At 44.1% G+C, this 16258-nt stretch overlaps 1 protein-coding gene across 3 annotated transcripts in view; it reads left to right on the top strand.

Moving 5' to 3' along the window:
* The window catches only part of KANK1 (KN motif and ankyrin repeat domains 1), a 50172-nt gene that overhangs the window by 16340 nt on the left and 17574 nt on the right, over positions 1 to 16258 (top strand). Inside the window, exons 1-2 of one of the 3 annotated variants that reach the window (XM_074931927.1) lie at positions 5335 to 5357; positions 6614 to 9268. In XM_074931927.1, coding sequence (XP_074788028.1) covers positions 7045 to 9268 — 2224 coding nt within the window. In that variant the 5' untranslated portion in view covers positions 5335 to 5357; positions 6614 to 7044. Of the gene's footprint in view, positions 1 to 5334; positions 5358 to 5613; positions 5665 to 6613; positions 9269 to 16258 lie in introns of those variants that run through there. The other 2 variants (XM_074931926.1, XM_074931928.1) reach the window with 2 other exon arrangements.

Raw genomic sequence — 16258 nt, 5'->3', positions numbered from 1 at the left:
CTCTGTAAGTAACTCTTTTTTTACCATGTGAAAGAAGACCTTTAATGGTGTAGACCTTGAAAGACGCCCTCCTAACACCAAAAAGGCTGTTTTCTGTATGTATATCTGCCTTTGCATAGCAGGCAGTTATGTGGTTTAGGAATTTGACCCTTGAGGAGGAGGTGACAGTGGGACATCTAGGCTAGTGCATCCATCTGATCACCAGTACCAAGGGGAGAGCTGTCTCTTTTTTTTTTTTTGTTAACTAAAATTGTTATTATGTTTTTAGTATAATGATAATCCTAGTATAATGCTAAGCAGCTAAGATTGTTCAGGTTCTGAGGAACATAACTGTTTGGGAGACTGTGTTCACTATGGGTTGATCAAGTAGATGGAAAAGCCTAGTTAAGCCAATGGAAAGACTTTTAATGCTTTTAATAGCATTTGCATTGTGGCTGTGATTGTTTTGAGTTTTTCATCTATTGCCGTAATGGTAATACTTCTAGAAAGAGCTTGGTATTAAGACAGCAGATCCATTTGTAAAATGCCTTCTTTTACCCATGTTGTGTGGTAAATGTGACATCCTAGCACAACAGTGCCCTACTGTTTGTGTTCACAGTGTAAGCATAACACAGTAGCAATCTGAGCCATCTTTCTTCAACATTGCTGCTGCTTATGTTCATTGACTTAAGGTGGTGTACTTAATTCACCTACATGAATTCACCACTACAGACATCTGAGTTGGAGCTTCTACATCTTGAAATAAAAACCTATTTATTACACAGTGTTGTAGCTTCAACCTTTCTCAGTTTTTACTGTCAGGGAAGTTGCTATCCCCCATTTTTTGGTTGCAACCCCCAACCCAAAGCACTAAGTATTTAGATGTCAGATTTAAAATTCAGCTCCTCAGCTGGGGTATTGACACGTAAATTTTAAAAAGTAATCTAAAAACCTTACAAAAATATTTTACCATTTTTCTCTGGGATTAAGTTTGCAGCAAACATTTTACACTGGAGATCTATTTCTTCAGTAAAACGTGCAGTAGATTAAATTCCTCAGTAACAGGAGAACCCTCTGAAACTGTAACTGCGGGGCTGGTAGCAGGCTGTTATCCCTCTCTGCCTGGGGAGTTTTGGTTTGGACTGTAGTACCCCATACCCAACAGCCTCAGGTGCACCAGGAGTTAAATCCCATTTGTTCCAGGCATATCTGTAGCTAAGTAACAGCAAAACAGATTGCCCTTCTTACTGGGCGATATTTATTGTTGTTTTTCCATAGCAGAAGAAGGGAGGAGTGTTATCAGCGCCAGGTCCACACTACAGCGTGGTGTGCTGGGCAGTTGTGCCGTTGCTTCTCTTCAAGCTGTGCTAGGTCACCCAGGCACTCCAGCCTGGCACTGCAGGGAGGGTGGATGAGGCCAGCACCCGGGTGTCCTCATGGGCAGCTTGGGGGCTTGACGCTGGTGTGCTGCCGTGGCTCTTCTCCTTTTGGGTGGTGAGCAGCCAACTGAGGTGGCCTGCACTCCACACCTGCGGTGTGTTTCATGGTGCTGCTCTGTGCTTGAACTGCAAAGGAACGAATAAAGCACTTGATGCTCTGGCTGTGTCTGGGAAAGTACAGAAACAACTTTCTTTTTCTAACTTTTCCCCTCTCCGTTCTTGGAATAAAGTAAATTAAAAATCTGATAGGTACATTATTTGTGTTTGGGGCTTCCCTCCCCCTTTTGAAAATACTGGAGAGCTAGGTTGAGTTACTGGGGAGCTAGTGCTTTCATGGCATCTTCTGTTTATTGCTAGCCAAAAGAAAGCTGATCAAATACAAGGCTAAAGTCTATTTTCCAAGTGGTTTTATTGTTGTTCTTTTTAGCTTACATTCAAATCCCAACACCTGAAAAAAAGAATGAAAGAAAAATTGTTAATTATTCCATTCTGCTTTTTCTTTTTAAGCAAGTGCTCAGCCTCATATGTTTTGCTTTTTCTCAGAAAGTGAGGCTGATAACTCATTTATGTGTGCTGAAGAACAGAAAGAAAAAAGAACAAAGGTAGTATTGGAGGTGGGAGGAAAGGGAGAAGCATCAATTTCTTCACTGTTAACACAAAAGAGTCAAAAAGTCAGAACTTTTTTTTTTTTCCCTCCTTTTCTGCTCCAAATAACCTTTCAAATTGAAGTTGAGCATACAAAAATACTAATTTGACTCCATTTATGCCAGCTATTGCATCTTTATTTTTCCTCTGCAGCATTCTTTATGAATTGTCTTATGCCATAACTCTGGAAGGAGACTGTTATTCATAACATTATTTCAATGGAAAATACTTCTTTAATAGCTGTCAGATCCAAGATAAAAATGCCTTAGAGCAGATATCATAACCAGATGGGGACAGAAGGCTTTAGATGTGAGGTCTGTATTTTTTCAAGGCACCTTAGACTTTCAGCTTCAGAAGAACATTCTCAATTGCTTCTCTTTGCCCTTCCTGGACCCTCCAAGGTGGCTCTACAATAAAATTTAACAGAACCAAAGCTCTGGCTTGAGGAACCAAAACTTGTATGTCTGCCCACATTTTCTTTCCGTCAGAAGTCTTGAAGCACATCAACTAAATGTTCTACCTTTTTTCCAGTTCTCCTGGTCTGGGAGCAGACATGATTAGTGTGGACTTGGGTAGGGCTGACTCAATATTTTAGTATACTGATATTCTTGTGTAGTGCATTGGATAGGATATAATTTAATAGAAGTTGGCAAGACTGGAATGTTTGGACAGAGCCAATCCCAGCATTGCAGGAGGCGAGAACTGAAGACTGCATTTTTTAAATGCTGCTTGTGTCCTACCCATGGTTATCCTGCAGCAGGGAGAGGGTAATGAAGTCTTTGCATACTTCTGGAGAAATGCATTAATAACAACAGTACCACAATGAAGCCTCTGTGCTTCACAGGGTGTTTACTTCACAGGTATTGGCCTAAAAGCATGAGGTGTTTTGTGTCTTGTTGCATTCAAAGACATTTCAGAAGAAGAATGTCTGCAGCATATTCACAGACAAAAGTGTATGTGTTTGTGCATCTGCACATACTGTATCCATGTAATACAGTGACCTGATTAATATTTGCCTGAGCTACTACAGCGACTGGGGAATAGTTCTTCTAATTTTAGAAATGCCCGTGATCAGCTGGCCAAGAATGAGACAAGATGCCTAACAAGAGTGTTTGTACTGCCTGGTATTGACTGCAATACTTCTATGTGTGTTGGGGTGAATGGGGAAGGAATCTTTTGCTCACTTGAGGTCTCTGGGCATGAAGGCTTGCATTTCTGGCTGAAGGACAGATAGATGCAGCTTTCTCCAAGGTTAATCTGAGGTACTTGCTCGTGTAGCACTTGGTACTTGCCCACCAAAGCTAGGGACTAAGGGCATCCAGGACCTAAGGGGCTGAAAGGAAAAAGGGCTGCATTCTTATCAGGTGTTTATTAATTTCCTTTTTATTAGATTTTTTTCTTTTGGAACCAACAAAAACATTTTTATTGCTTGAAAACAGCCATCCATTTTGCATTGTTCCATGCTTTTCAGGCACACCCATTCTGGCCCTTTCTCTGAGACAGCAAAATGCACAAAGGCTTAGAACAGCTCTTGCGCGCCACATCAGTGTGGTGTTGGTGTTGGTAGATTGCACGCCTGATCCTTATTTGTCTTAATGTATCAAGAAACATCTCCAGAGATCAACTCACAATACTGGGATTGTGTTGGTGGAGTGTTCACTGTGTTGTTTTAAAGAGAGGTAATAGTCAGTCAGCTCCACGTGCGGTCTGATGCTTGTGGAGCAGCAGATATGAACTGTGTCCAGGTAATGCTGCCAGCTTAAGCTGAGGACCAAAGTGATTTTGTTGTGAAGACACTGAGCTTCCTGCAGGTGTTGTGGAGAGGTTTAGTGAGGGATTCCATGTAAGTGTGATTTTTTAAAAAATTATTATTTATTTTTGATAGGTTTCTGTTGAGCAATCTTAATACCATACTGGGAAGAAGAAAGAAATCTGAGATTCCAATTTGGCTCTCATGACTTAACATGAGATTTGTATGTCTTTTTAGAGGTTTTATGAATATTTTTACAAAGATGCATTAATTGTTAAGTCCTGGGCCTTCTGAAAAGTCTGTTCCTCTCCCATCCAACACTTACACATTGTGCCCAAGGACAGCTTAGAGGACTGACTCTAAGGTGTAGTGCTTGACTTCACCGGTGTAGTGATGGGAGAACTGGAGATGTTGCTGGGTGGGAAGATAAGGACCAAGACAAGCAGAGGAAAGGAACTGGGAAAAATGGGAGAACAGGTAAAATTGATGGAGCTTGAATTTACATGGGCTGGGTGAAGTGACTAGAACCAAGCCTGGGATGAGGGGTGAAAGTATAACCAGATTTTGGCTTAGAATTGGTGCAGCAAGCAAGTAAGAAGAGAAAATAGGTGAGAAATCCCGAGTGTGGAAAGAAGGCAGAAAGAGACCAGAAGACTGAAGGGGATGAGGGCCAGTGTGAGAGGGGGGACAAACCTAGGGTGCAGGTGGGAAGGAAGGGTGACCAACCTAGGGTGAGGAACTGTGGGGTGTGGAAAGTTGTCTGTTTTCACGGAATGGAGCCAGGATGAGAATCTGGGAACAGAGCACTGAATTTGGGAAGAATAATAGTTCAGACTATGCTCTGTCTCATTCTCTCCCTGTCAGTGGGAGTCCTGGAGACTTTTTCCCTGCCAGATATTCAGGAAGGAGCTGTGTGTGCTTCAAGTATGTGTGTATGCGTGTATTTTTGCTTCCACTCTGGTATTTAGATATCTATTTTGGGTGCATCTATAAGTAAATACCACAGCATACAGAGACTCTGGTCTTTCAGCAGAAACATGTGGTCGGGGGGGGGGGGGGGGGGGGGGGCTGTTTGTGTCTGCTGAACAGTCTGTCCATACTGCAGGACCGAGATACCAATGTGCACCGGTCAGCCCCGCTTCTGCGGCTCTCACATGGGCCTGCCTGTGTGTGTGTGTCTCCGTCCTGTTCTTTTCCCGTGCCGGGGAAGGTAGGTTTTCACTGAGCAACATCCTTCTGTCTACTGCTGGGGGTGTCCTGTGGTAGCCAGAAGCGTAAAGGATCGCTATGAAAGCAGTCATAGTGTCTGTAGACAGCTTTTTCTTAAGCATGCTAAGGAAACTGGAAAAACAGGAGCTTTTTTTTGCCTTGTCCCCCCTTCTTCTAAACGTTTTCAGTACAGCATTAAGTCACTTCCTGTAGTTGCAGTAAGTCGAGAGCTCTATTCCCCCCTCCCCCCCCGCTAATGTTCCTTTAAGAGGACGCCGCTTTCAAACCTCGCCTTTTAAAAACGAAGCAGGGAGCTGAATTCGCCTCCACACACGGTAGCAGCCTGCTGCGCCCCGTGGGCCGGGCGGGCGCGGCGGCGGGGGGCGCCGGGGGGACCCCGCACCTCGGGGCGGGGGGAGCGGCCCGGGGGCAGGGAGGGGGGCAGCGGGGGAGGGAAGGGTCGCTGGCGCAGCTGGGCGGTGCGGCCGGGGCTGCGCGGTTGCGGGCGGCTCTTCCTTATGGGGCGAAGGAGGAGAGCGCCGAGAGGGAGGCAGCGCTCCGGCGAGTGACACATGAAGCTGGGGCAGCCATACGTGGCTGGACAATTTGCAGTGCGGGGGCAGAGGCATGTGTCTAATTCAGGTAACCGCAAAGCTGGCTTTTATTATTCCTCCAGCTCATAACTCGCAACAGTTGTTTTTTCCTTTTTTTTTTCTCCTTTATTTTCCTGAAGTGGGATGGGAGAAGCAGGCTGTATAGCAGCGCTCGTATAAATACTCAGCCCGAGCAAGCCCAGCGGATCTGAGGAAGTTTTATTTGGGTCGCTTTGGGGACAGGCGAGCCGTGTGTCCGGAGGGCAGACGGGTTCTCCTCGCGCGCAAGGCGACAGTGCCCCTCGGCAGTGGGGTTCGGGGCCCCGCGGGAAGCGCTCCCGCTGCCCGTCTGGGTGCTGGGGGCTCCGTGCAGTTTAAAATGGAACAGGCGGAGGCACTGGTGGAAGTAACGTGACTGAGGTGGGAGCGAACAGGTATTGCTGCTCTTGCGGCAGCAGTTCCCAAAGCCGTAATACAGCTGCAGATCTGAGTAAAGTCTAATGGCATCGGTTGCGTAAGGAGCAGGGTCGGAGTTCCCGTCGCCTGCTCGAATGCACCCTCTAGAGAAGTTGGTCTCCGGATGATTCGTGTGGTACGTGGTAATCCTGTGATCTTTACGTGACAGCACAGGGGGTGTGGAAGCTTGGTGTGACACGGGAAGACTGGAGGGATTCGGAGAAAGACAGCTTTGAGCTACTAGCTGTGCCACGTCTCTGCCCCTTTGTTAGCAGAGGTTATCTGTGTGTATGCATGTGTACACATTTATGTGGGTATGCACTTCTCAGCATTTGAAAACCTACTGATTAACTTTTTAAAAGTTAATCGGGATTTAGTGTTGAGGGTCAGTCAGCGGAAAGCTGGTCTGCTTGCCGAGCTGCAGCAGCAGTTTCTGCCTCTGGCATGCTGCGAGCACCCGTCTTTCTGTGCTTGTGTTTCAGCGTGTAGTTTTCTGAGACATAGTTTCTTTTCCAGTGCTGATTTTGTTTCTTCTTTTCCAGAAAAAGAGGAAGCTATTATAAATGGAGAAGTTGGAAAAGAACGGAAAGATCCCTATTTTGTGGAAACACCTTACGGCTACCAGCTAGACTTGGATTTTCTGAAGTATGTGGATGATATACAAAAGGGGAATACCATTAAGAAACTAAACATCCGAAAGAAGAGGAAAGCCGTACAAGCCTCGGTGGGTACCAAGAACTCTGGTGGACAGTGCAGTGGCTGGACATCCACTGAGTCTCTCTCTTCATCAAACAGTGATGAAAACAAGCAGTCTTGTTTGGCAGCAAGGAGTCAAGTAACCTTGTCCATCAGTGCGAGACCCTCAGTTTCCTTTGAAGCATCTCCTTCCTACTTAACGGTGCCCGAGAGTAAGCAGCTTCCTCCTCCCTCCCCCCAGCCTCCTCGGCATAACCTCCATGTAACAAAAACCCTCATGGAGACACGGAGGCGACTTGAGCAGGAGAGGATGATGCAGGTCACGCCTGGAGATGTCCGCAGGCCCCGGCTTTCCAGCTTTGGAGGTATGGGCTCTACAAGCTCCCTCCCCTCTTTTGTGGGATCCAGCGGGTATGGTCACGTGTCTCAGCAGCTGCAGAATGGGTATCAGGGGAACAGTGACTATGGCGCCTGCTTCAGCTCCTCCTTGGGCAGTTCCATTCGTCATAGCCCTATGAGCTCAGGAATATCTACACCAGTCACCAACGTGAGCCCAGTGCATCTGCAGCACATCAGGGAGCAAATGGCAGTTGCCCTCAAACGTCTCAAGGAGCTTGAGGAGCAAGTCAAGACCATTCCTGTGCTGCAGGTCAAAATTTCAGTATTACAGGAAGAGAAGAGGCACATGATGGCCGAACTCAAAAACCAGAGGAAAGCCACTCAAAATGACATGTATGGTTTCAGAAAGCGATCCTACAGTGCAGGAAATGCAGAGCAGTGGGAACACATGTCTCAGGTGAGAAGAGGTGGAGAACTCTATATAGATTGTGAGGAAGAGGTGGAGAGTGTGGAGCAGAGCTCTCAGAGAATAGAGGAGTTCAGACAGCTGACTGCTGAGATGCAAGCCCTGGAGAAAAAAATCCAAGATAGCAACTATGAAAGTCCGTCAAACCTTCGGGTGAATAGAGAAAGCCTGACAAAAGAAGCCCGATCTGTTGCTGTAGGTGCTGATGAAAACATGAACGATGTGGTTATATACAACAGATCTGCGAGGCAACACAAAGAAGTAGCTGTGGGGACAGAGAAAGAAATGAGAGAGTCTGGGGTGGGGGTGACAGAGGCTATGCTTGGCTTGTCTACAGAGGTTGAGAAAGAGATAGAGCTTCAGCAGCAGACAATTGAAGCCCTTAAGGAGAAGATTTACAGACTAGAGGTTCAGTTAAAGGAAACAACCCATGACAGGGAAATGACTAAATTAAAGCAGGAGCTGCAGGCGGCTGGGTCTAGGAAAAAAGTGGATAAAGCCATGATGGCTCAGCCTTGTGTTGTGAGCAGGATGGTGCAGGCCATCATACAGACGAGAGACCAAAGGGTGGGAGACCATGTGGACGTTGCAGATTCATCAGTGGGAAACCACCTGCAGATGAGCAGTGTTGGCACCTCCTGCAGACCTGCTGTACGGAGTGCAGCTGCGGGCCCCGAGCTGCTGATGAGCCAGTGGCTGGTGAGGGAGAGGACAGAGGTGCGAGATCAGGGCACAGGGAGGTCTGTTGAGCTGCATGATAAGGCAGTAGGCATAGTGACAAGTGTCTGTGAGACAGGTGTCAATACAGAGGAGCCAGCAGGCGTGCCGAGCCCCCGCCGGATGGCGCAGTTGCTTGGGGCAGTGAGGTCTGTGGGCTGCGGGGATTGCTCAGTGGATGTGATGGTTTGCACCCCCAAGGAGCACGTGTCCCGTGAAACAACAACTGAGGCTGTGCCCAGGGCAGAGGCGATGGTGATGGCTGTGCCTTCTACGGCTAGCCAGCAAACCAGCACTGTTTTGGAGATGGTGAGCCAATGCACTGGCACGGAGATGGCCTTGCTGGCAGACTGTGGGACAAACACCACTCTGAGCAGCTGCGATAAACAGACCAACACTGAGAGTGTGGAGACACGGAGTGTAGCAGTAGGAGATGGCCGGGTGAAGGACATACAAGCATCTGCTAAAATGCGTTCGGTTGGAGTGGGCACCTTGCTCTCTAGCCACCCTGGCTTTGAAAAGCCTTCGGCAATAAAAACCAAAGACTGTGGTGTTGGGCAGATAAACGTTCATGAGAACTACCTGGTTGGCCTTAAAATGAGGAGCATTGCCTGCGGACCCCCACCATTGCCAGTTGTGCCAGCTGGCACCAGGAGCATCGGTGTTGGTGGAGAGTCTGTGTGTGAGCCGGTGAGTAGTCTGTTGGAAAGCCCTCTGCCTCCACCTGAGCTGAGAACAGGCTTGGATCACTACATCGAGCGTGTGCAGAAGCTGCTGCAGGAACAGCAGATGCTGCTTGCTGAAAATTACAGTGAACTGGCAGAAGCCTTTGGGGAGCCCCACTCCCAGATTGGATCTCTCAATTCACAGCTCATCAGCACCCTCACCTCCATCAACTCAGTCATGAAATATGCCAGCACAGAGGAGCTGCAAGGCCTGGACCTTCAGAAGCAGTGCATGGAAAGAAGTACCACGTCAGGTAAGCCCAGTGTTCAGGCACACATTTGGTCTGTTCCTTGCCAGTCCAGCAGTCACCTGCCTCAGTCACCTGCCACGCTCCCGCTTAGTCTGAAAGCAAGTGTGTAATCCTCCCCAGTGAAACGCAGAGCATAATGTTGCTGTACATGCTCGCTGGTTATTCTCTTCAGCCCACCACTGGTAACTGAAAAACCAGAGGTGGTTTTATCTCTCCCAGTCCAACAGACCGAAGGGCCTGATCATGATGATGGCTTTGATCCATGCAAGAGAGGTATCTAAAAGTATTCAGGGTTCGAATGCCATGCATGGTGTTGAATCCATTTCATAACTTTAAGAGTATCCAAGGTTAATACCAGTGGATTTGGAATTCAGTCCTTCCTTTAAACTTGGCATGCAATTTTTGCAAACTACGGTGTCAGATTTGACAGAGTTGAAAGTCACATCCAATGTCTGCATCAAATTGTCTTGTTTCCAGAGATGTTTCCCTGGATTTTGTAGTATACCTTCCACTGCCTTCATTCCTTGTGTTTCTCAGCCAGAGATCTGTGGGGTGCTTTCCCTGTTCCAGCAGGGCTGATTGGTTTATAGTAGGCAACTCTAGAGTGCTTCACAGCAACCACATCTTGACTCTTCTCTTCCGGTAACTGTTGGTCCTAATCCCTAATTACAGCCTCTTGTTTGAAAGGCATGAACTGTAATTACTGCTGGAGGTTTTGGTGACACTCAGGAAGGGCAAGAATTGAGATTTAAATACTCCTTGCATTTTCTTTATTAACTTTAAAACATATACCATTAATTTGAAGGATTTCTTTATTCCCTGGGGTAAAGTTATCTACTTTTTTTATTATTACTGGTTTGGGGTGTCTAATAATTTACTTTAAAACTTAGCTTTTTTTTCTAATACCTTATCGGTGAATCCAAACACGTTACTATTAAATTTATAAACATTAGCTTACTGGAAACCAGTGTGTAATGCCTAACAGTGACTGTTAGTATATACTGTCTTTTTGGTCCTGTTATACAGTGACTGAAACAAGGTTAAGGAAATGGGAGAAACTTGCACAAATTCATCTGTATCGTGGGTGCTAAATTGGAAAAAAACTTACAAGTAAATACTGTTTAATGTCAACACAATATTATTGACTAATGCACTGCTATATAAAGTTCTTGCAACTTATTTACTGTCTTAAAATTTACCTATTTTTGTTAGAAGGCAGCTTTGTAAATCTGATTCTTCTCAATATTCATGTTCTAAATGGAACCATCCATTAAATGAGCTGAAGTAAAAATTTCAGCTTCCCATAGTAAAGCAATAAGCAACATTTATGTAGCGGTAAAGAAAACATACGATACCCTGTCAGTTTACATGCAGTATGATACTACATATTCGATATTTTTATCCTTCTGGTATGCACTTTATATTTTGGGCTTCTTACAAGTAATGGCACTATAATAATAAGAGTATCTAGCAGATACCACAAGTGTGGTTAAAAACTGTGAACCAGAATTTTCACTAGATGTAAATCCTCAACTCCTGCTCCTGCTTTTACTACACAGTATCAAATGTGTAGTCTAGAGATTTTAAAGTAGGCAGAGGTGAAGCAATGGATCATATTTTAGTAAGGATGTTCTTGCTTGGATTCGGATTTCACATTCTTCATAAAATCATTCTGGAAAATTTTAACTTGTAATGCCATTATCTTTAGCTGCAGATGCTGAGTGTAAAATCTCTTTATTTTTAGTCCCTGGTGAGAACTACATACCGGGACTGCATGCATAAATCAAGCTCTGAACTGTAACAGTTTAGACCCATGAGAGAAGTGGAGTGGAAAGGGGGTCATAAGCCTGAAATTTTTTTCCTTCTCTTTCAATTAATTTCAAAAATACTGTCTTCCCTACATTTATCTGCTGGGCCTCCTGCCTGTTCCTGTGGTTTTACAGATCGTGTGTTACTTTTTTCTGTAAGATTTTGCTGAATGAAGCACTAACTTAAATCAAGCACTGGAACTAATAAAGCATTTTCTTTTCCCATGCATCAGTATTTCATGATAATTTGTGAGTTCTTAGTAAGTCTTTTCTCACATTTAGGTCTTTTGCATGTGGCTTTTTGTGTGTGAACTCATCCAGCACACCTTTTTTGAGGCCTGGCATCTCAGTCTGATTTATCTAAAGCTTTTATAAATACAAAAATCCTTCAGAGCACCGAGTCTCTAGTCCACTTCGGTTAAAATGAGCAATCAGATTTAAGTTATTGAAAGAATCATGACTGCTCAAGCCTCAGTTTCTTAGAAAAACAGGCTGAAAATAGAGGCAGAAGCCTTTGCTTTCAGATTAGCAGCAGTAGTGTTGTCTTTAATATTTTATTCAAAGAGCATCCTTAGCGCTTCTTAGAGACCAGGTCCTTCTCAGGCAAAAATACCTGAGCTGGCTTTAAGGCATGTAATTTGGGTACCAATTTGCCATGTTAAAGGGTCAGTGATCCATACTGCTTCTCATACCTATGGTAGCACATCAGTCAAATTATTACCTTTACAGATTTTTCTCCCTGCTAGTGCTGGGGAGACAGGGATGTGCTTTCAGGGGCATCTGCCATCTCACAGCTCCTGACACACTTTGTGGCAGGTGATGGAGATGCAGGCATGAGAGCTGGAGGCAGCTGGGCAGAACATGGGCTGGCTCTGCAGCTGGCATCCTCAGATGCAAGCCAAGTGGACCTCTGAGGTGATCTCTAACCAGGTCTGTAAGCAATTAGTATATTGCTTGTTGCAAAGTAAACACCTCTGCTTCTGTAACTAAGCAACTCCTATTTACATATGCACTTGTCTTTCTGAAGCCCTAGTGACGTTGGGGAAATCAGACCTACTGGACAGACAAGCCAATTTCCACTCTGCAAAAGATTAGCCAGCGTTGGCACCCTGTTTGCTTCCAGCTGGGTTGTGTGGATGTGGGTGACAAACCTAGATGCTAAATGATCCTTATTCTTACACCAGACAGCATATAGTAGGACTATTCAGTGGAGTGGAGCACATTCAGGTTCTCTGTTTATTGCCACAGAAATTTTGACAAGTATCGGTAGATTACATTTGAGTTCACGTGTGATGTGTTTTGCAGAATATCAGCCAGAAGTCTAACAGGTTTGAATTACACGGACTTTTCACAAGTCTTGTAGATGGATGACTTAAACAGGCAAGGAGTTTGCAAGGGTTATATTTAAAAACAGCTCCTCTGCTGTTGCCCTGAAGAGTTACCTGACATATTTGACCTGAAAATGCATAGTTATTTTGCCTCAGTGATCCAAAGGAGTATCAGTTTTACAGTCACTTTTTGGAGCAATCCTGGCTGAGCATCTCAGTGGAAGCATTACACTAATTGTCATGAGGAAGGAGGCAACTTCTTGAATTAATACTTGAGGGAGTGAAAGGAAGTGGGAAGCAAGTGGTGTTGGAAAGTCTCGGGGTGAGGAAAACATGATGTGTCATTTGGTGAAAAGATCTTTCAAGGTTTTCAACTCTTAACTTTCACGCAGAGCTAGGGAGGCAGGCTGATGGGTGATGAAAAGAATAAAGGAATGGCAATGGTGCAGGAAGCTCCTGCTTGTTCAGGTGTGTAGGACTAAATGAGATATTTTGGCCATGGTTGTCTGTGTCATCATTTGCATAATTGCACAATTATGCACAATTTGCATAATGCAAAACCAGCAGAAAATTGGAGAAGTCTGTTTTCTCTTTACAGGTCTTCAGTCTGAGAAAGTTTGTAGCTTTTTTTCTAAAGACTGTGTAGCTTGATGAGCTGGTAGTTCCCCTCCTGGCAGCATGGACCACACTAATGCAGTTGAAGACTTGAGGCTTGGCTGAGGCTCAGGAGCTGGTGCAGTTTGTGGCACAGGCATGTCAGTGGACCTTGCAAAGCTGTGGGCTGCTACAAATCGCACTGGTTGTCTACATGTAGGCAACTGAATGAAGCCCTCAGCTTCAACTCTGCCACAGATGCGGGCCGTAATCACCAGGTTAAGTGTCTGTACAGATGTGCTTGTTTGTATACAAACAGGATCCATCCATCTCTCTGCTGAGGAGAGGGTGACTGACATGTGAAGCATTTTTCATATTCCCTGGAAGGTGGTGCATGATGCAGAATGGTCATGCAGATGGTCCCGTGTGTGTGCCAGATGTTTATTTACATGCATCTGGCTGGCACCTCAAAGTATACAGTGCCTCGTCTGTGTTTTTTGTATGGCAGGTGGTATCTGTTGACCTGCTAGTTGTGACAACATATGAATCTCAAACACTTACGTGGTTCAAAAACGGTAGCAACCTCTATATTAGGAGCCGAGGTGTTCAGTAGATGTTTCTTCCGTTTTAAATATCCATCCAGTTATATCAGAAGAGGAGCAGAGACCTGGTCAGTAATTGTCCTTTAAAGACGTTATTCAAGTGAAACTCCATAAACTTCTTTAAAGAGGTTTGACAGGCCTTCCCTGGTCATGTGTTAACATAAGCTTTTTACTGTTATCGTTACTATCATTAGAATATTTGCTGTTTTCATTCTGTGGCAGCACTACATGGAGTGTTTGAATGTGAAAGCTGCTCTATGGTCTCATTTCTGCTTCAGTTAATAAGGAGTGTAATTTGCCACAGTATACAAAATTTTTCATATCTATTGCTGCTTAGAGAATGACAAGCTCCAGCCTGCTAGCCTGTCTGTTAGAGTGACTTTGGTAAAACCCCAGTGTTCTCCCCATGCTGTGGCATAGGGACATGATGTTCAGGCACTGAGCTTTGTTCAGTTCAATTCTCATGGTGTATGAATATTTAATGGAAGGAGATTCCCATTTTTCCAAGGAAGTGTTGTTATATTTCAGCAATAATAAAGCATCAGCTGAGAAGATCAACTGCTCGTAAATGAGAAAGGAAAAAAAAAAAATAGCTCGGACCTTGGACATGACCTTCCTGCTGTGTCCAGTATCATGAGATGCTTTGATCCACCACTCATTAGGGAAATGAAGGATGGCTTTCACGAAGCTTCACACGCAATTGTCTTGGAAAAACAGAAAATTTCATAAATAAGATTATAAGCTGTTTCACAGATGTGTAATTTTTTTGTGTTCAGTCTTGTTCAATTGAAGGAATTGGGTTTGACTTCCAGTTTCAACAAACTGGTTTCACAAGCTAGTTTGAGGATGGAAAGCAGCTTTTCAATACACAGAAAATGCTTAAAGGAAGATTGAAAATGAAACTTGAGATTGTTCTTGCAATCCTGTTAAAGGAGCTGTCCTGTTAGAATGATCCTTTTTTGTGGAGCCAAATCGTAGTTGCAACATTTACCCACACCGGCCTCAAGTGAATTGGGCTTCTGTTGTTTTATTATATAAAAAGTTCGTGTGTGGCAGGTTTTATTCTGAAATTTTAAATTCACTGACTTTTAACCTAGAATAGCTCAGAATTACCTTTTGAAATTAAACTACTTTTCATCTTCTGAAGGTAACACATCAGGTGGATGGATTAATATCAGTCGTTGTAAATGTTTAAACGTAACAGGTTTGCTCATCACTGCCTTTTTATTTACCTTAGAATGTTTTTTTCTTCAGCAGTTCTGATGTGTAGACCAAAGGGCAAGTGGATTAAAAATTATTTATATGAAAAAATAACTTCATAAGGATAAAACAATATGATTTAAGACCACTGGAGAAGACTTTGTGTTCTTCAGTTACAGTCATTGCATAGGGAGACTATTGCTACTGTGAAGAAATCCTGCAGTGTGAAAGAGAAGTATTTGCTTGCTGTATGTGCACCAGACAACATTTATGCACTGTCTTTCATGGGGAGTGTATAAGTTCTATCATTGTCTGTTACAAACGTATTGTGCAAATAAATGCTTGCACTGATCAACAGGTTAAAAATAAAATCTCTGTGCAGCTACCACATAGGCAGCAAGCTCGTACCCTTTTTTTAGCTAGAAGCCTGTGATATTCCAGACAGAGAGCTAGGTTTCCATCCTGATGGTATTTAATTCCAAGGTCTTGTTTGCACTTCTCCTGATTTCCAATGGTATAAAAATATTGCCAAGCTAAATCATTTTTATAGTAATACTTAGGTTTGCTTCCATCAGACTAAATGGAATTTTTCAACAGCAGGTAAAGACCAGACTTCTGTTATCATGAGTTCAGCACAAATTTGGAGGAAAAAAAGTACTGTTTAATACTCACCCCGGGAATTCCTTTGAATCATCTTACTATGTGACTATTCCTGCTCTCATAAATGGGAGGAAAGGTCTGCAGCATGTTAATAACAATAAACGGATTTTATAGGTGCCAGAAATTAGTAATTTGCTGCTGATGTGTAGTAGTTTTGCTGTCACCCTGGTTTAAATTGGTGAGATTTTCAAAAGAAGTGCAAGTGATTTAGGAGAGGAAGTTCCTTCTAAAAAAATTAGAAACAGGTGCTCTCATTCCCTCAGACCAATGGGGCTAAACCACTGAAGATGCTTCAGTCACTTATTTCCCTCTGAAACTGATGAGAGTAGCTTTCTGCATGTTTATGAACAGTTTAAGTTGTAAGATTTTTGTCTTGTCTTGTCATACTTATGTTTTGAAGTTACTTGTGAATTTTCAAAGATCCCCTACTGTCTTGCAAAATACATTTAGAAATTCCTGACCGCTGCATGCTGTGGTTAGCTACGCTAGATGAATGCTTAGAAACTTATGTCAAGTTGGCATTATTTGCCTACAACAGTAAACTAACAAAAATCAGGGTGAGTCTACCCAAGTGGCTGTGTCTGGAGACAGTGGCTGGCTAAAAGTGTTGAACCTGTTGGCTGATTTACTGTCAGTGTTGTGCACTGCAATCTGATGTCGCTGAGAAGGATTCTGTGCAAGCATACTTGAGATCTGTGTGAGGTGAGATGAAGAGTCTATTTTAAGGTCTGTGTAGACTGCTGATGATCTTCAGCCAGGGTTTCATTTCCACACTTGAGAAGTGTGTGGTGCCTCCAGCCC

This window comes from Athene noctua, chromosome Z, assembly GCF_965140245.1.
Source record: "Athene noctua chromosome Z, bAthNoc1.hap1.1, whole genome shotgun sequence".
In the NCBI taxonomy this organism is placed as follows: Eukaryota; Metazoa; Chordata; class Aves; order Strigiformes; family Strigidae; genus Athene; species Athene noctua.
The sequence above is the reverse complement of the archived record's forward strand: the minus strand, read 5'-3'. Positions and strand labels throughout refer to the sequence as shown.